The 12,570-nt window shown below is 53.7% G+C and overlaps 1 protein-coding gene across 1 annotated transcript in view; it reads left to right on the forward strand.

Annotated features, from left to right (window-relative positions):
• DLG5 (discs large MAGUK scaffold protein 5) overlaps positions 1 to 12,570 on the forward strand; it is a gene marked incomplete at its 5' end in the record, with an annotated part of 116,143 nt that overhangs the window by 69,826 nt on the left and 33,747 nt on the right. The window contains 4 exons of the mRNA XM_080823321.1: positions 2,658 to 2,917; positions 4,355 to 4,667; positions 9,710 to 9,894; positions 11,442 to 11,567. Of these exons, the coding sequence (XP_080679447.1) occupies positions 2,658 to 2,917; positions 4,355 to 4,667; positions 9,710 to 9,894; positions 11,442 to 11,567 (884 nt within the window). The remainder of the gene's footprint in view (positions 1 to 2,657; positions 2,918 to 4,354; positions 4,668 to 9,709; positions 9,895 to 11,441; positions 11,568 to 12,570) is intronic.

Genomic DNA, 12,570 nt, shown 5'->3' on the forward strand with positions numbered 1-12,570 from the left:
TCTTGCAAGATGGAAGAGTTCTGGCAGCGGGCACGACAGTATGAAAGTACAAAACATTCCTGAAATGGACACGTAAAAACATGAGAAACGGTGAAGAGCGCGATGGAGACCACGGACTTGTCCACCAGACAGGAAAAGAGTGTGTGACATGTTCGTGTAGTGAAATCCTGCCGGGCGTCACTTCCCTGCATCTCCAGACCAGCATGGAATTAAAGGAGCATTAGAAACATTTACGAGTACATAGGTGGGATAAATAGAAGGCTGTGTGTGGAAATACGTGGCAGCAGATTGAGGGGAGCGATCCATTCTGGAGGGGGAGAGGGGTATCAGATAAAAGGAGGATGTGGCGGGAAAAGTGACACCTGTAGCACTTTATTTCTTTGGAGAGCAACTCAAGACGTGACAAGAAAATCAGGGTTAAAGTTAGGTGGCCCATACTTAAAATCTTGTCACATTATGCACGCTGCTTGTCTGTGTGTTTGGAAGATACTCTATTGTTTTTTTTTTTTTCAGAAAAAGACTTTTTTTAGCTAGTACACAGTTCTGATCTGCCACAGTAAAGCATTTTTTTAAAAAAAAGATTTTATTTATTTATTTGTCAGAGCGAGAGAGAGAGCACAAGCAGGCAGGGTGGCAGGCAGAGGCAGAGAGAGAGGCAGGCTCCCTGCTGAGCAAGGAGCCTGATGCGGGACTCGATCTGAGGACCCTGGGATTATGACCTGATCCTAAGGAATCGGCTTAACCAACTGAGCCATCCAGGCATCCTCATAGTGAAGCTTTTTTACAAAACAATGACTGTTTTAATTGCCCAAGGAACTTATGTACTGCTTTTTTTCTTAATAACTAATTAATTTTTTATTGTTTGATTAGCCAACATGTAGTACATCGTTAGTTTTTGATGTGTATATACTGTTTTTAAAATGGGTTTGTATTTCAGTATCCTTGCCTTGTAAGATTTTCTTTGAAGGAAGAGTTTTGCTTAAAAAAAAAAAAGAGAGAAGAAAAAGGGAAAAATACTGCCCACCCTGACTGAGCTGATTTCTGGGGTACCCTTCCTTTCCAGCAGTCAGTAGTCCTGGGAGCCAGTGTTTAGGTCTTAGAGGAATAGATTTGCTTTCCTTGTCTCTGTGCTTTTGACTTTTAGCTCTTTCTTGTTCATTGTCTTTACTGAGGGTGAACCCTCCCTTCAAGTGGAGTATTCATTCGTCACATGTCCTGGTTCTTGGGGCTGCAGAAATCTGGTAACTCAGGGTCTGTGCTGAATAAGCAGATGATTCCTGGTCTGTTGCAGTTGGAATGGTTAAGCAAGCTTTTCTGGTTGAGTCCTATCATTTGAGGAATAAGGAAACCGAAACCCAGAGATGTGGAGTGACCCACCCAAGGGCTCAGGTCCCCCAGGGTGCTTAGCAGAAGTCAGTAGGCCCCTGGCAACCCATGCACTCATTTTGTTTTTATTCTTTAGAGCCGCACCTTGAATGAACGTCAGTGTCTGATTTGTCTTGCTTAAAATCCTCCCATGGTTCCCATCTCATTCAGGATACAGTCTTTGTTTGCCCTGAGCCTTGAAGTTGTGTGCCCACTTGTGCAACTCCTTGTTCACTGGGCTCTGCCTGGGGCCCTGCCCTTCTTTGTCCTAGGACATGTGTGGTGGTTCCTGCCTCAGGGCCTTTGCACTTGCTCACGCCTCTGTGCTGGAACTGCTGCTCTTCGTTTGCATCCAGACTCAGAAGACTCAGAAGTCACCTTCTTAGAGAGGCCTCCTTAAGTCTTAGGCCTTCTGTCTTTTCTTAATAGCCCTTCTAATGCTCTGAAGTTATTTTATTTTTATCTCTTTCCCTCTACCTACGTGTCTCTGACTGTGTGTTTGTATCCTCGCATGAGGATAAAAGGTCCACAAGCCATAGTCCTTATGTGTCCTGTCCAGCATAGATACTTGTATTAAGGGTCCTCCACACCTCCCCCAGGTTTGGTGATTTGCTAGGAGGAGTCACGAGACTCAATAATCATACTCAGGGCCAAAATTTATTTCAGTGAAAGCACCCAAAGCAACATCAACGAAGGGAAGAGCGGCATGGGGCGAAGTCCAGAGGAAGGCAGGTGCAAGTTTCCAGGAGTTCTCCCCTGTAGAGTCACATGGAACACACTTAGTTCTTCTCTCATTGACTTGGGACCTACTCCCGGCCCAGGGATTTTCCTGGGCTCCTGACTCCCAGGCACTCTGCCTAGCAAGTACTGAAATTCTGGACTCCCAGAAGAAGGCATGTGGTTAGCCTAAGCCACACTGTTCGTCCCATCCAGGGCCCAGGAACCCCGCTTTCCACTTGAGGAGCATTTTACCTGCGTGTAGGGAACTGTTAGCCATTCAGGTTCCCAAATGCCAGCCAAGGATCGACTTGTAAGCAGGACTTTTTTAGGATAGAAGTCTCGGGCCTGCTTCAGAACTCCTTTCTGCACACTTAAGAAATATTTGTGAATGAGTAAATTGACAGTATGACGGCGGGGCCCGTGGAATCAGACCTCAAGACTCCTCAGGGTCAGAAGGTGTGGCCTCCCCTCCTTTGTCAGCAATACTACCCCTAGTCGGGCAGACAAGAGTGGTGAGTCTGTCCTTCCTCCTGTCCTTAGGCCCTTGGTAAGTGTGACGCTCTGGCCCCCAGGTGTTGAAGCTCAACGGGTCGTCAGAGATTCTCAATAAGCTCTATGACACGGCCATGGACAAGCTGGAGGTGGTCAAGAAGGACTACGATGCCCTGCGGAAGAGGTACAGCGAGAAGGTGGCCATCCACAACTCGGACCTGAGCCGCCTGGAGCAGCTGGAGGAGGAGAACCAGCGTCTGCTGAAGCAGGCGGAGACGCTCACACAGCAGAGGGACACGGCCATCCAGCTGCAGCACCAGTGTGCCCTCTCCCTGAGGAGGTAAGGGCCTCCCTGATACCCGCAACCTGTGCTCCGATAACAGCTGGAGGGCCAGGTGGGCGGACTTGGCCTTAGTACCGCTCCTCTTCATGGGCTTATTGTTATCTGCAAGGCTTCCAGCCACTCCAGGGGGTTGGAGGGGGGGAGGTGGCAAGGGAACTGTGCCTTTTCATTTGAAAAATATTTTTGGAACATTTGGGAAACGTTTTGTTGGCTTTCCGTGTGGCTTGGGAATTGTGCTCCTTCCCCCCATCCCAGCAGTTCTGGTGTGTTCTGACCACCCTGTTTCTTAGGTCTCCCCACAAGCCTCTTCCCTCTGTGTCCCATACCCACCCAGCAAATAGGAAAGTTAACCGTCTTAGGCACTGTTTCTTCTAAAAAATTTTTAAAATATTTTTATTTACTTATTTATTTATTTGAGATAGAATGAGAGAGAGAGCACACGCACAAGCACAGGGAGCAGCAGGCAGAGGGAGAAGCAGACTCCCTGCCAAGCAGGGAGCTGGATTTGGGGCTCAATCCCAGGACTCCAGGATCATGACCTGAGCCGAAGGCAGCCATTCAACTGACTGAGCCACCCAGGTGCCCCCAAAATTTCTTTTTTTTTTAAAATGGTATATATGATTTGTAGGGAAGTGACCCCTGCCCTCTAACAGTGTTTCATAAGGTGTAGTCCTACCGAACACCAGTCCCCTGGAGCGCACACTGGTGTCCTGTGCAAGGTGTTCCCTAGGTGTGAAAAGGGTTAAGAATCGCTGAGTTCCACTCAGACAGGTGTCTGCACTGCTGGACTTCTCAGAGCCTTCCTTCTGAGATTCGGCATTAGCCAGCTGCTCCAGGAGGGGACACACTTTATTTCCCAATAAAGGCCAATGTAGGCCAATCCAATGTAGGCCATCAGAGAACACACTTTTTTCTCAGTCGAATTCCGTGAAGAATTGCTATTCTAAAAAACATGTGTTCAGAAATGCTGCTGGAGAGCTGCGGGTTCTGACTTGTAGGCTTGCCTGTGTGGAAGGTGCCTCTGGGCTGGAAGGGGTGAGCCGTCCTCTTGCACCAGTCACCCCACACCCAGGCCTTATTGTCTGTATCTGGGAAATGAGGTGGTCAGATTAAATGCTCATAAAGACCACGTTTATCTCTCTTATGCTGTGTTTTTAGCATTGTTTTGTTTTATTCTTAAAAGATAATATAGCTTGACTGTGGAAGAAATACACTGATATTTCTGGTAGTGCAGAGGGCATGAAGTCCTCGGATCAACTTCTGGTATTTGTAGAAGGCTGAGAAAAATTCCAGGTCCGGGGCACTGGTGCCCGTGGCTTCCCCCTCTCAGAGGTGCGGATGACCTCACTCCCTCCTTCACGCTTCAGTGTCCCGGACAGCAGCGCTGCCTGGGCGGGCCCCCACCCCTGTGTCACAGCTGCCTCTCTCCCCCAGGTTCGAGGCGATCCACCACGAGCTGAACAAGGCCACGGCCCAGAACAAGGACCTGCAGTGGGAGATGGAGCTGCTGCAGTCGGAGATGACTGAGCTGAGGACCATGCAGGCAAAGATGGCAAAGGAGTCGGAGAAGTACAAGGAGGAGCGGGACGCGGTGTACAGCGAGTACAAGCTTATCATGAGTGAGCGCGACCAGGTCATCTCCGAGCTGGACAAGCTGCAGACCGAGGTGGAGCTGGCCGAGTCCAAGCTCAAGAGCAGCACGTCGGAGAAGAAGGCGGCCAGCGAGGAGATGGAGGCCCTGCGGCAGGTGGGCGGGGTGGGGGTGTGTGGCTGGCCTCCCAGCCTCTGGGAGAGTGGTGTGAGGGCAGAGCTGTCGTGGCCTCGCCGTCTGCCCTGGCAGAGCGGAGGGCTTCTCCTGTTAGACCTGCATGCTGGGCAGTACCGCCGGGTCGCTGCTGAGCTCACACCTGGGGCCCAGCTCCAGGGTGGGCCTCGGGGTACGAAAAGTAAAGTCCAGCTGTGGGCCGGGCCTTGGAGCTTATAGTGATGTAGACAGTTTGGTGATGCACACAGACATGCTTGGGCTCTGCACATAGACGCTCCCATACCCAGCCCTTGGTTAAGGGGTCGTAGATCAGCCTTGTGCTGATGGTCAGTACACATCTCAAAGACTTGCTCACTGGGAGGCAAGAGCCCAAGGTCAAGTGCCCAAAGCCATCGGTACCTTTGGCCTCGTGAACGCAGAAGAGCACCCTCAGAGATGCTGCTCCCCTCCTAGCCAATCCCTTAGATCTGAGGAATCTGCTCTTTAAAGGTCTGGGCTCCTACTGGGAAGATGTGCTAGGCTGAGTCCGACCCTTCTAAAGCCTTGCTCCCTGGGGGACATGCCTCGGGGTCAGGGGCTGGGGTCGAGTGGCCTCAGAGTTGGGCCACTGAGCTTGACTCCTGAGTGATCAGGAAGGAGTCTCTTTCCTGCCTGAGCCATGTGGCCTCATTGCTGACACGATGTCCCCCCAAGTCCAGGTGTGTGCTGCGGGGGTCTGTATGGGCTCATGGATTTCTGTTTGAGAGTCCCCTCCCGTCCTGTTGGGTGGTGCTGTGGCTGTGCTTAGAGCTGCTGCAACTGATCACAGCAGACTTTTCCCCACTGGAACAGTCCTCTACTCCTGCTTCTTCATTCTAGGTCAGTACAACGCAGCCTTGAAGACTGGTCTATGAGATGCAAAAAGCAAGGTGCTAAAGGTTGGGCAGGAGGCAGTGTGCATTATTAGACTGTCACGGCCAGAGCCCTCTGGACTGAGCATGAGGCAGGGCTGACGCCTGAGGGGTGACTGGGGCCTGTGAGTCTCTCTGCAGACTGTGATGCCTCCTTATGCCCAGGCAGTGCTTGGGGCCACAGAAACGCAAGGGACAAAGGCAGTGCTTGGAGAGCGGCGCTCCTCGGTTATGGGACCTCTTGCCTCTTTGGGTCTCAGTTTTCTCATCTACAAAATGGACGTGACAGCACCTCACAGGGTGGCTGTGGCAGTAGAGGTTCCCTTTATCATTAAGATGATGGTTGTGCTCCTCCAACTCTCACTGCCCTGTTAGCACCAGAGTGAACCCCACAAAATTGTTTCTATTAGCAAAAGGGCCGAATAAGAGCGACTTCGTACAAGGGGAGGGAGTCTTCTCCAGACCCCAGAGGTGAAAGCCTCGTGAAAGGGTATACGAGCATGATGAGGGCATTTTTTTTTTTAAGAAAGAAGTCTATTTTTAAAGATTTTTATTTATTTATTTGACAGACAGAGATCACAGGTAGGCAGAGAGGCAGCCAGAGAGAGGAAGGGAAGCAGGCTCCCCGCTGAGCAGAGAGCCCGATGCGGGGCTTGATCCCAAGACCCTGAGATCATGACCTGAGCCGAAGGCAGAGGCTTTAAACCACTGAGCCACCCAGGCGCCCTGATGAGGGCATTTTTAATGCGCAAAGATAATGTGTTGGTACTTGGTCATCATTCTAGAGACAGCATCCTCTCACTTTTTACATTTTGATGTCTGAGAGCTGAATCATTGGGGGGAAATGTTGATATTAAATAAGGAAAACAAAACGGTGAGAAGAAAACTATGAGTCAGTCACTAAATGACACGGTCGTGGAGAATGTGTGACCTGCCAAGAAGGTGCTAGGTCATCAGCCTCCCCCCACCCCACCCCGCAGTTGTGGAGGTTAACTGTGCGAGGAAGGGCTCCGGGCCTCCCGCCGTGCAGGCAGCTGGGGGTGGTCTGTCATCCTCCCCCGACTCCCGCTTCTCCCGGCACTCCGCGTGCCCTTCAGCCTGGAGCCCGGTTTCCGGGCCTTCGCAGGGGGCATTGGCTGCACGTCAAGTGTGCCTGTCAGCTGAGGCAGGAATCTCTTCTAGGCACTGTTCCGAGTCAGCAGGTCGGAGCGGAGAAGCCCTGTTCCCACCCTGGCAGCTTCCAGAGCTGAAACCCTTGGCTCCTTCTAGAGTTTGTCTGGCTTTTCAGAAAAGACCACACCCCACCTGGCCAGAGGAGGCCAGGTCTGTGGCCTTGGCTGTGCTGGCCCTGAGGTGGGGTCAGGAGGGTCTTCTCTTCCCGGGGCCTGACGAGGGCCCTTGGGATTGACCCCATCTCTCTCCAGCAGCCGTCTCATGGTGGGGTCAGACTTCCAGCCAGGCTACCTCCCTGATCCCACAGCTGCCTTCATCTGCTCAGCCGAGGAAGTGGTTCTTTTCTTTCTGACAGACCATGCATTCTCTACACTCTTCCCTTCTCTTTGCTCCTCCCTCTCTCGATGCCCTCCCCCCTCTCTACCCTCTTCTCTGGAGTATGAGGTGAAAGGAGGGCTTCAGGGGGGCCCTGTCTGGGTCTTTGTCTGGCTCTGGGTGCTACCCGCTCTCCTGCTTCCCCCTTCCCTGAACGGGCATGGCCACGAGAGCTTCCCCTTCTATGGCCTTTGTCCCAGCCTCTGGCCCAGGGCGACCAGGTGCAGTGAAGGGTCACTGCCTTCTGGAGGGCAGAGGACCTGCGTGGGGCAGCTGGTCTCTACCTCCGGGAAGTTGTGGGGCACCACTGCCTGACACGGAGGTTCCTCCAGATAACAGGTCATGTCCCAGGACCAGCCTCTCTGCCAGAGCTCCTGTCTCATGGAAAGGCCAGCAAGGTCCCTTAAGCCGCAGTGGCTTCCCATGTCCTCACCTTCCTGCTGCCCCTGAATGCGACTGTGTCTCTGACTTCCAGAGCTGTTGGTGGTACTGAGCTTGGGGCCAGGGGAGAGCAGGAGCCATGTGTGAGGGAGGGAGGACTGCTGGAGGTGGAGGACGAGCAGGAGGGCATTTCAAGAACATTCCCACGTCTGGGGACGGCTGTGAGATACTGCCCGGATAGAAGAGACAGGCATGCTCAGGGAGAGCTGTCTGTTCAGGGAGCACTGCCCTCTCCCTGGGACCCTGGTGTGCCTCTGTGGGGTTGTTCTTGTTGGTTTTGTGCCTGGGCCGGGTGAATGTCTCATGAGGCCCAGTCCCTGCCTGCGGCCCCCTGGATCACCTGCGGTGGACAGAAGGAGATCTTGGGTGGTGCTGTTCCAGACTAAGAACTGCCACTTGGAGACAGCACAGTGTAGAGGAGGAACCCCGGGAGCAGGAATCGGGAGACCTGGCATGGAGTTCAGCTCCCCACTAACGGGCAGGACCTGGGCCAGTCACTTCCTGGGCCCTCATCAGTGTTACCAGGATCTCAGCTCCCAGTGCTACGGTGCCTTTATGATGCCTCGTTGTTCTTCCCTCTCTGTAAAACGAAGTCTTGTACTTCTTGTGTTTCTCATCTAGAAACGGCACTTTGGGAGTGAATTCATTTTGGAGACCAATCATGGGGGGAGAGGGTGGGAGCTGCCTAACACGTGGGGCCAGCCTCTCGTGTCCCCCCCTCTGGCCCTCACCTGGAGACGCTTCTCCAGGGCCAAGTGCAGAGAGCTTTCAGTGGAACCCCATGCAACATGTTTCAAATATGAAACTGTATTAATGTATTATAAAACAGTGAGTGAAATGTGAATTTAAATACATGTGATCATTAAACCTATTCCTTATTATAATAAATTCTTGACACCTGTAATAGTAATGATCGGTTCTCAAAAAATAGCAAACTGAACAGACCCCCAGCACTGCATGAAAGTGGGAAAAAATCAGAACGGAAATAATTTGAATTGATCTTGGAAAGTGCAAGGTGTGAGCAGAGCGCACCCACCACTGTGTCCTCCTGGAGTTAAGGTGTACTTTCTGAGCAGGCTTTTCTCCAGCTCCTACTGACTCTTGACTCTACTTGAGAGATGTGGGGTGGCTGTAAACTGACTCTGTGTTTCCCTCTGTCCCCCTCGTCCTCGTGTCTCAGATGCACCTCTGGGATTTCTCTGAGCGCGTGTGAGCAGAGACAGCCTTCGGGCTTGCCGTGGAAGCTGGGCCGCGGTGCCAGCAGAGGCCTTCTTGCTGTGTTTGTCTTCCGGGTTCCTACTGCTGGAGGTGGGGGGTTCCCGGTGCACACACTGCAGACCCTGTTCCTCTTGTGTCCTGTCGGTATTTTGCTTCTGAAAGCCTGTGAGCTGAAGTGGGAGCAAAGATGCTTCCTTTGTCACTTTCCCAGCGTCATCTAAGGGTTCTCAGGGCACAGAGGGAGCTGCTTCTACGGGTGCTTCCAAGAGTTTGGTTTGGAACAGTAGCCGAGCATGTAATGCCTTGGGCGGTGTCCAGATGCAAATGCTTCCGATTTCAGCTTTTTAAACAAACTGAGACACACAGGACTTTAGCAGCAGAAAAATTGGTGTATTTTCAGATTTCAAAATAACTCTGTATGCCAGAGCATAAAAATGAGTACTGCAGACCCAGGGGTTGGGGACCACCATGATTGACATCTGCAGCTTTCACTGCATTCAGGCCTTGCATCATTGTGTTTTGACAGGAGAGCTCTTTAGAGAGACGGGGTGGGCCATCCAAGATAGGAGCGTGCGAGTGGCCAGGAGGAGTGTGGGACCGGGACTCCAGGGGAGGCGTTCACTGGGGCCACGGAGACCATGGCTCAGGAGGGGCTAGGGTGCTGGGACAAGGCTCTTTGTGGGGCTGGGAGAGTTTGGACAGGACCCTGCGTAGTGTCATCAGGTGACTCGAGTGTGACTATGGGACAGGTGGTCCCTGGGGGTGCAGGTGCAGCAGGGGTGTGTTGGGATGGGCTTGGGCTGGGATCCCGTGTTTCCCTCCCTCCTGCTCCTGAGGGTTCAGGCCCAGCTCCCACACCAGCTAGAGGGCACTTCTGCACCAGAAGGCTCAGTAACCATCCCTTTGCTTACCCCTTGACCCCACCAGATCAAAGATACGGTGACAATGGATGCTGGGAGAGCCAACAAGGAGGCTGAAATCCTTCGAAAGCAGTGCAAGGCTCTGTGCCAGGAGCTGAAGGAAGCCCTCCAGGAGGCAGATGTGGCCAAGTGCCGGCGAGACTGGGCCTTCCAGGAGCGGGACAAGATCGTGGCGGAGCGGGACAGCATCCGGTATGGGGAAGCCCTGGCCTGGCCTGGGCCCTAGTCTCCCTGGGGAGCACTGGGTCGGTGGGGAGGGTCAGAATCACTTGCTGCATGTCCAAGTAAGGTGGGCGTGACCTCGGCTCCTCCTGTCTCACCTGAGCCTTGCGTCATCACGTTAGACGTGCTCATTACGTCTCTACTCCTCGTCTCATTTCAACCTAGACATCTGCGGGTACACTTTGCCTAGATGAGACCCTCCCCCAGCCATGAAAGGGCACAAAGACAGTTCTCTTTCTTAGGGGACTTCTGATGACACGGACATATCAAGGGTGCATTCTTTCAGTTGGTATTCTGTGGGCACCTGCTGTGTGCCAGGATCTTAGATCCCTTGTACAAGGAGACCCTGAGAGAGAAACTGTCTCCAGGGCTCCCAGGCGGGTTTGATGTGCCCCACCCCCAGGCCAGCGCTCTGGGGGCCACGGGCAGCTTTGTTGGACTAGGCAACAAGGGAGGGAGAAAATATGGATGGTGAATTTCAGGGCCATGGTCAGAGCTGTGATGGGGGCATGCAGGGCATGGAGGGGCCAGGCGGGGAATTTTCCCCGGAAAGCATGACCTTCAAGTTAGAGCTTAGGCCTGAGTGGAACTTTTCCAGGTGGAGTTGGGGGATGGTCATGGCCATGAACAAAGGCATGTGGTGTGCTCAGGGCAGGGGCCTGCTTGTGGATTTGGGAGTCACAGGAGAATTGGCTGACAGGGTCCCTGAGGGTGGGCTGTGGGGTCACGAAAGGGAAGCCCTGAGTGTAGTCTTGATTAGTGGCTGATGGAGAGCCACGAGGGGCTGTGGTGGTATTTGTGGTGACTTGGTCATTGAGGGTTTCGGAAAGATCCCTTGTGGTTGTTGGGAGGAGATCCCACTATCTAGCAAGGCAGGTGAGGGTTCAAGGAGGAGGGGATTGGGGGCCATGGAGAGGTGGGGACTAGCCCGTTGGGCTGTCTGATGACAGGGTGCCATTCTGGAGGTGGCACAGAGCAAGCACTCCCCCGCTGCCTGGCCACCTGTCCCTACCTGCTCTGCGAGTGGCTGAGGTGGTCCTGCGGTGCCAGGAGCCACCTGTCCTTTGGTGGGGAGGTGTCAGGCCTGCACGTTGTGTCTGGGCAGAGCTCAGGGCTGCAGAGGTGCATGAGGCATGGGTCCTGTCCAAGTGGGGGGCTCAGTCTAGATGTGGTGTCGGGGACAGCTCTAGAAAGGCCTGCCTGTGGGTAGATGTGAGGCTTGTGGTAGGTGCTGGCATCCAGGGGCCTGCCAGGTGGGCTGGGGCTCAGGTGGCTGTTCACCTAGGTACATTGAGGGCAAAGCAGTGGGGTGAGCACTGGGCATTCAGGACCCGTTGCCCAGTAACTGCGGAGATGTCTCCTTTCCTGGCCCTTGTATCTTCTCTGCCCCTTGATGGAGTCGGCCTGGGCAGCCTTACCTGTAGGTAGGCACTGGGGGCGTGGGGGCTGGGGCGACAGTCCACCGTAGGCTGCCCCCTGCCCCTCACAGTGACCTTGGCCTCTGCCTTCTCTGCCAGGACTCTCTGTGACAACCTCAGGCGGGAGCGGGACCGGGCAGTGAGTGAGCTGGCTGAAGCTCTGCGCAGCCTGGACGACACACGCAAGCAGAAGAATGACGTCAGCCGGGAGCTCAAGGAGCTCAAGTACGTGGGGGTGGGCGCCTGCCGGTGGGGCTTGTGGTGGCCCCTCTCCTGTCAGGGCAGGGCCGTCTTGCGTGCTGGCCAGCTGTCTGTCCCTTCACTCTGCCTTACTCTGTCAATCTGTAGAATGGGTCTGAATGCCACCTGCATGTTGAGAGTTAATGAGAAATTCTTAGACCATCACAGAAGATGGCGGCCCTTTGGTGAGCATGCAGAGGTGGGCAGGCACCATGTGCAAAGGCATGTAGAAAGGAAGGTCTCTATGCCTAGGCAGTCCTTTTGGAGACAGGCAAGTGTGTATTGTCTATTTATTCATTCATTCATTCCCTTTCTACCTCGTTCATTCACTAACTCTACAGGGATTTACCACGTGCCTGCTCTGGATGGGCCAGGCCTGTGGGTGGCACTGGGGAAGCCACCGAACAGTGGACCAGGTCTCTGCCCTGTGGGGCTCACTGCACGCAGGAGGCCAGACCACAGGCGGGTCGGACAGCGACAGCTGTGTGAACCAGGCGCTGACATCGTGGTGCGGTGTTTGGAAAACCATCACCACTTGGCGGTCCGTTCTGCCTGTGGTGTCAGGATGCCCATTCAGAAGAGACTGTTTGGGGTGTCAGACAGCCTCCCCTCAGTTATGGCACTGCACCCAGGATTGTGATGTGAGACTCAGTGACCCTATGCAGTGGACTGAAGATAACAAAGATCAGAGCTGCAGAGAGAGATTGGCAGAACCTAGTAGCTGTCTCTGCAGGGCAGAAGCCGCGGCTCTGTTCTGATAGGGTGGTGCAGGACAGTGAGGAGCGTGAGCGTGAGCGTGCGCGTGCAAGCCTCCCTTGCTGGAGCAGCGCCGTCCAGACAGAGTGACAGGCTCCCCTCCCTCCTCATTCAGTAACTCTGACATGAGCCAGCCAGCTTCATTTACCAGATAAAAACCCAGAACCTCTTGGGCTTGGGGGCTCTGAAGAAAATCTCGGGCTAAGAGGCAAAGTGACACACTCTCTCCAGG

The sequence above is a fragment of the Martes martes genome, assembly GCF_963455335.1.
Source record: "Martes martes genome assembly, chromosome: 14".
In the NCBI taxonomy this organism is placed as follows: domain Eukaryota; kingdom Metazoa; phylum Chordata; class Mammalia; order Carnivora; family Mustelidae; genus Martes; species Martes martes.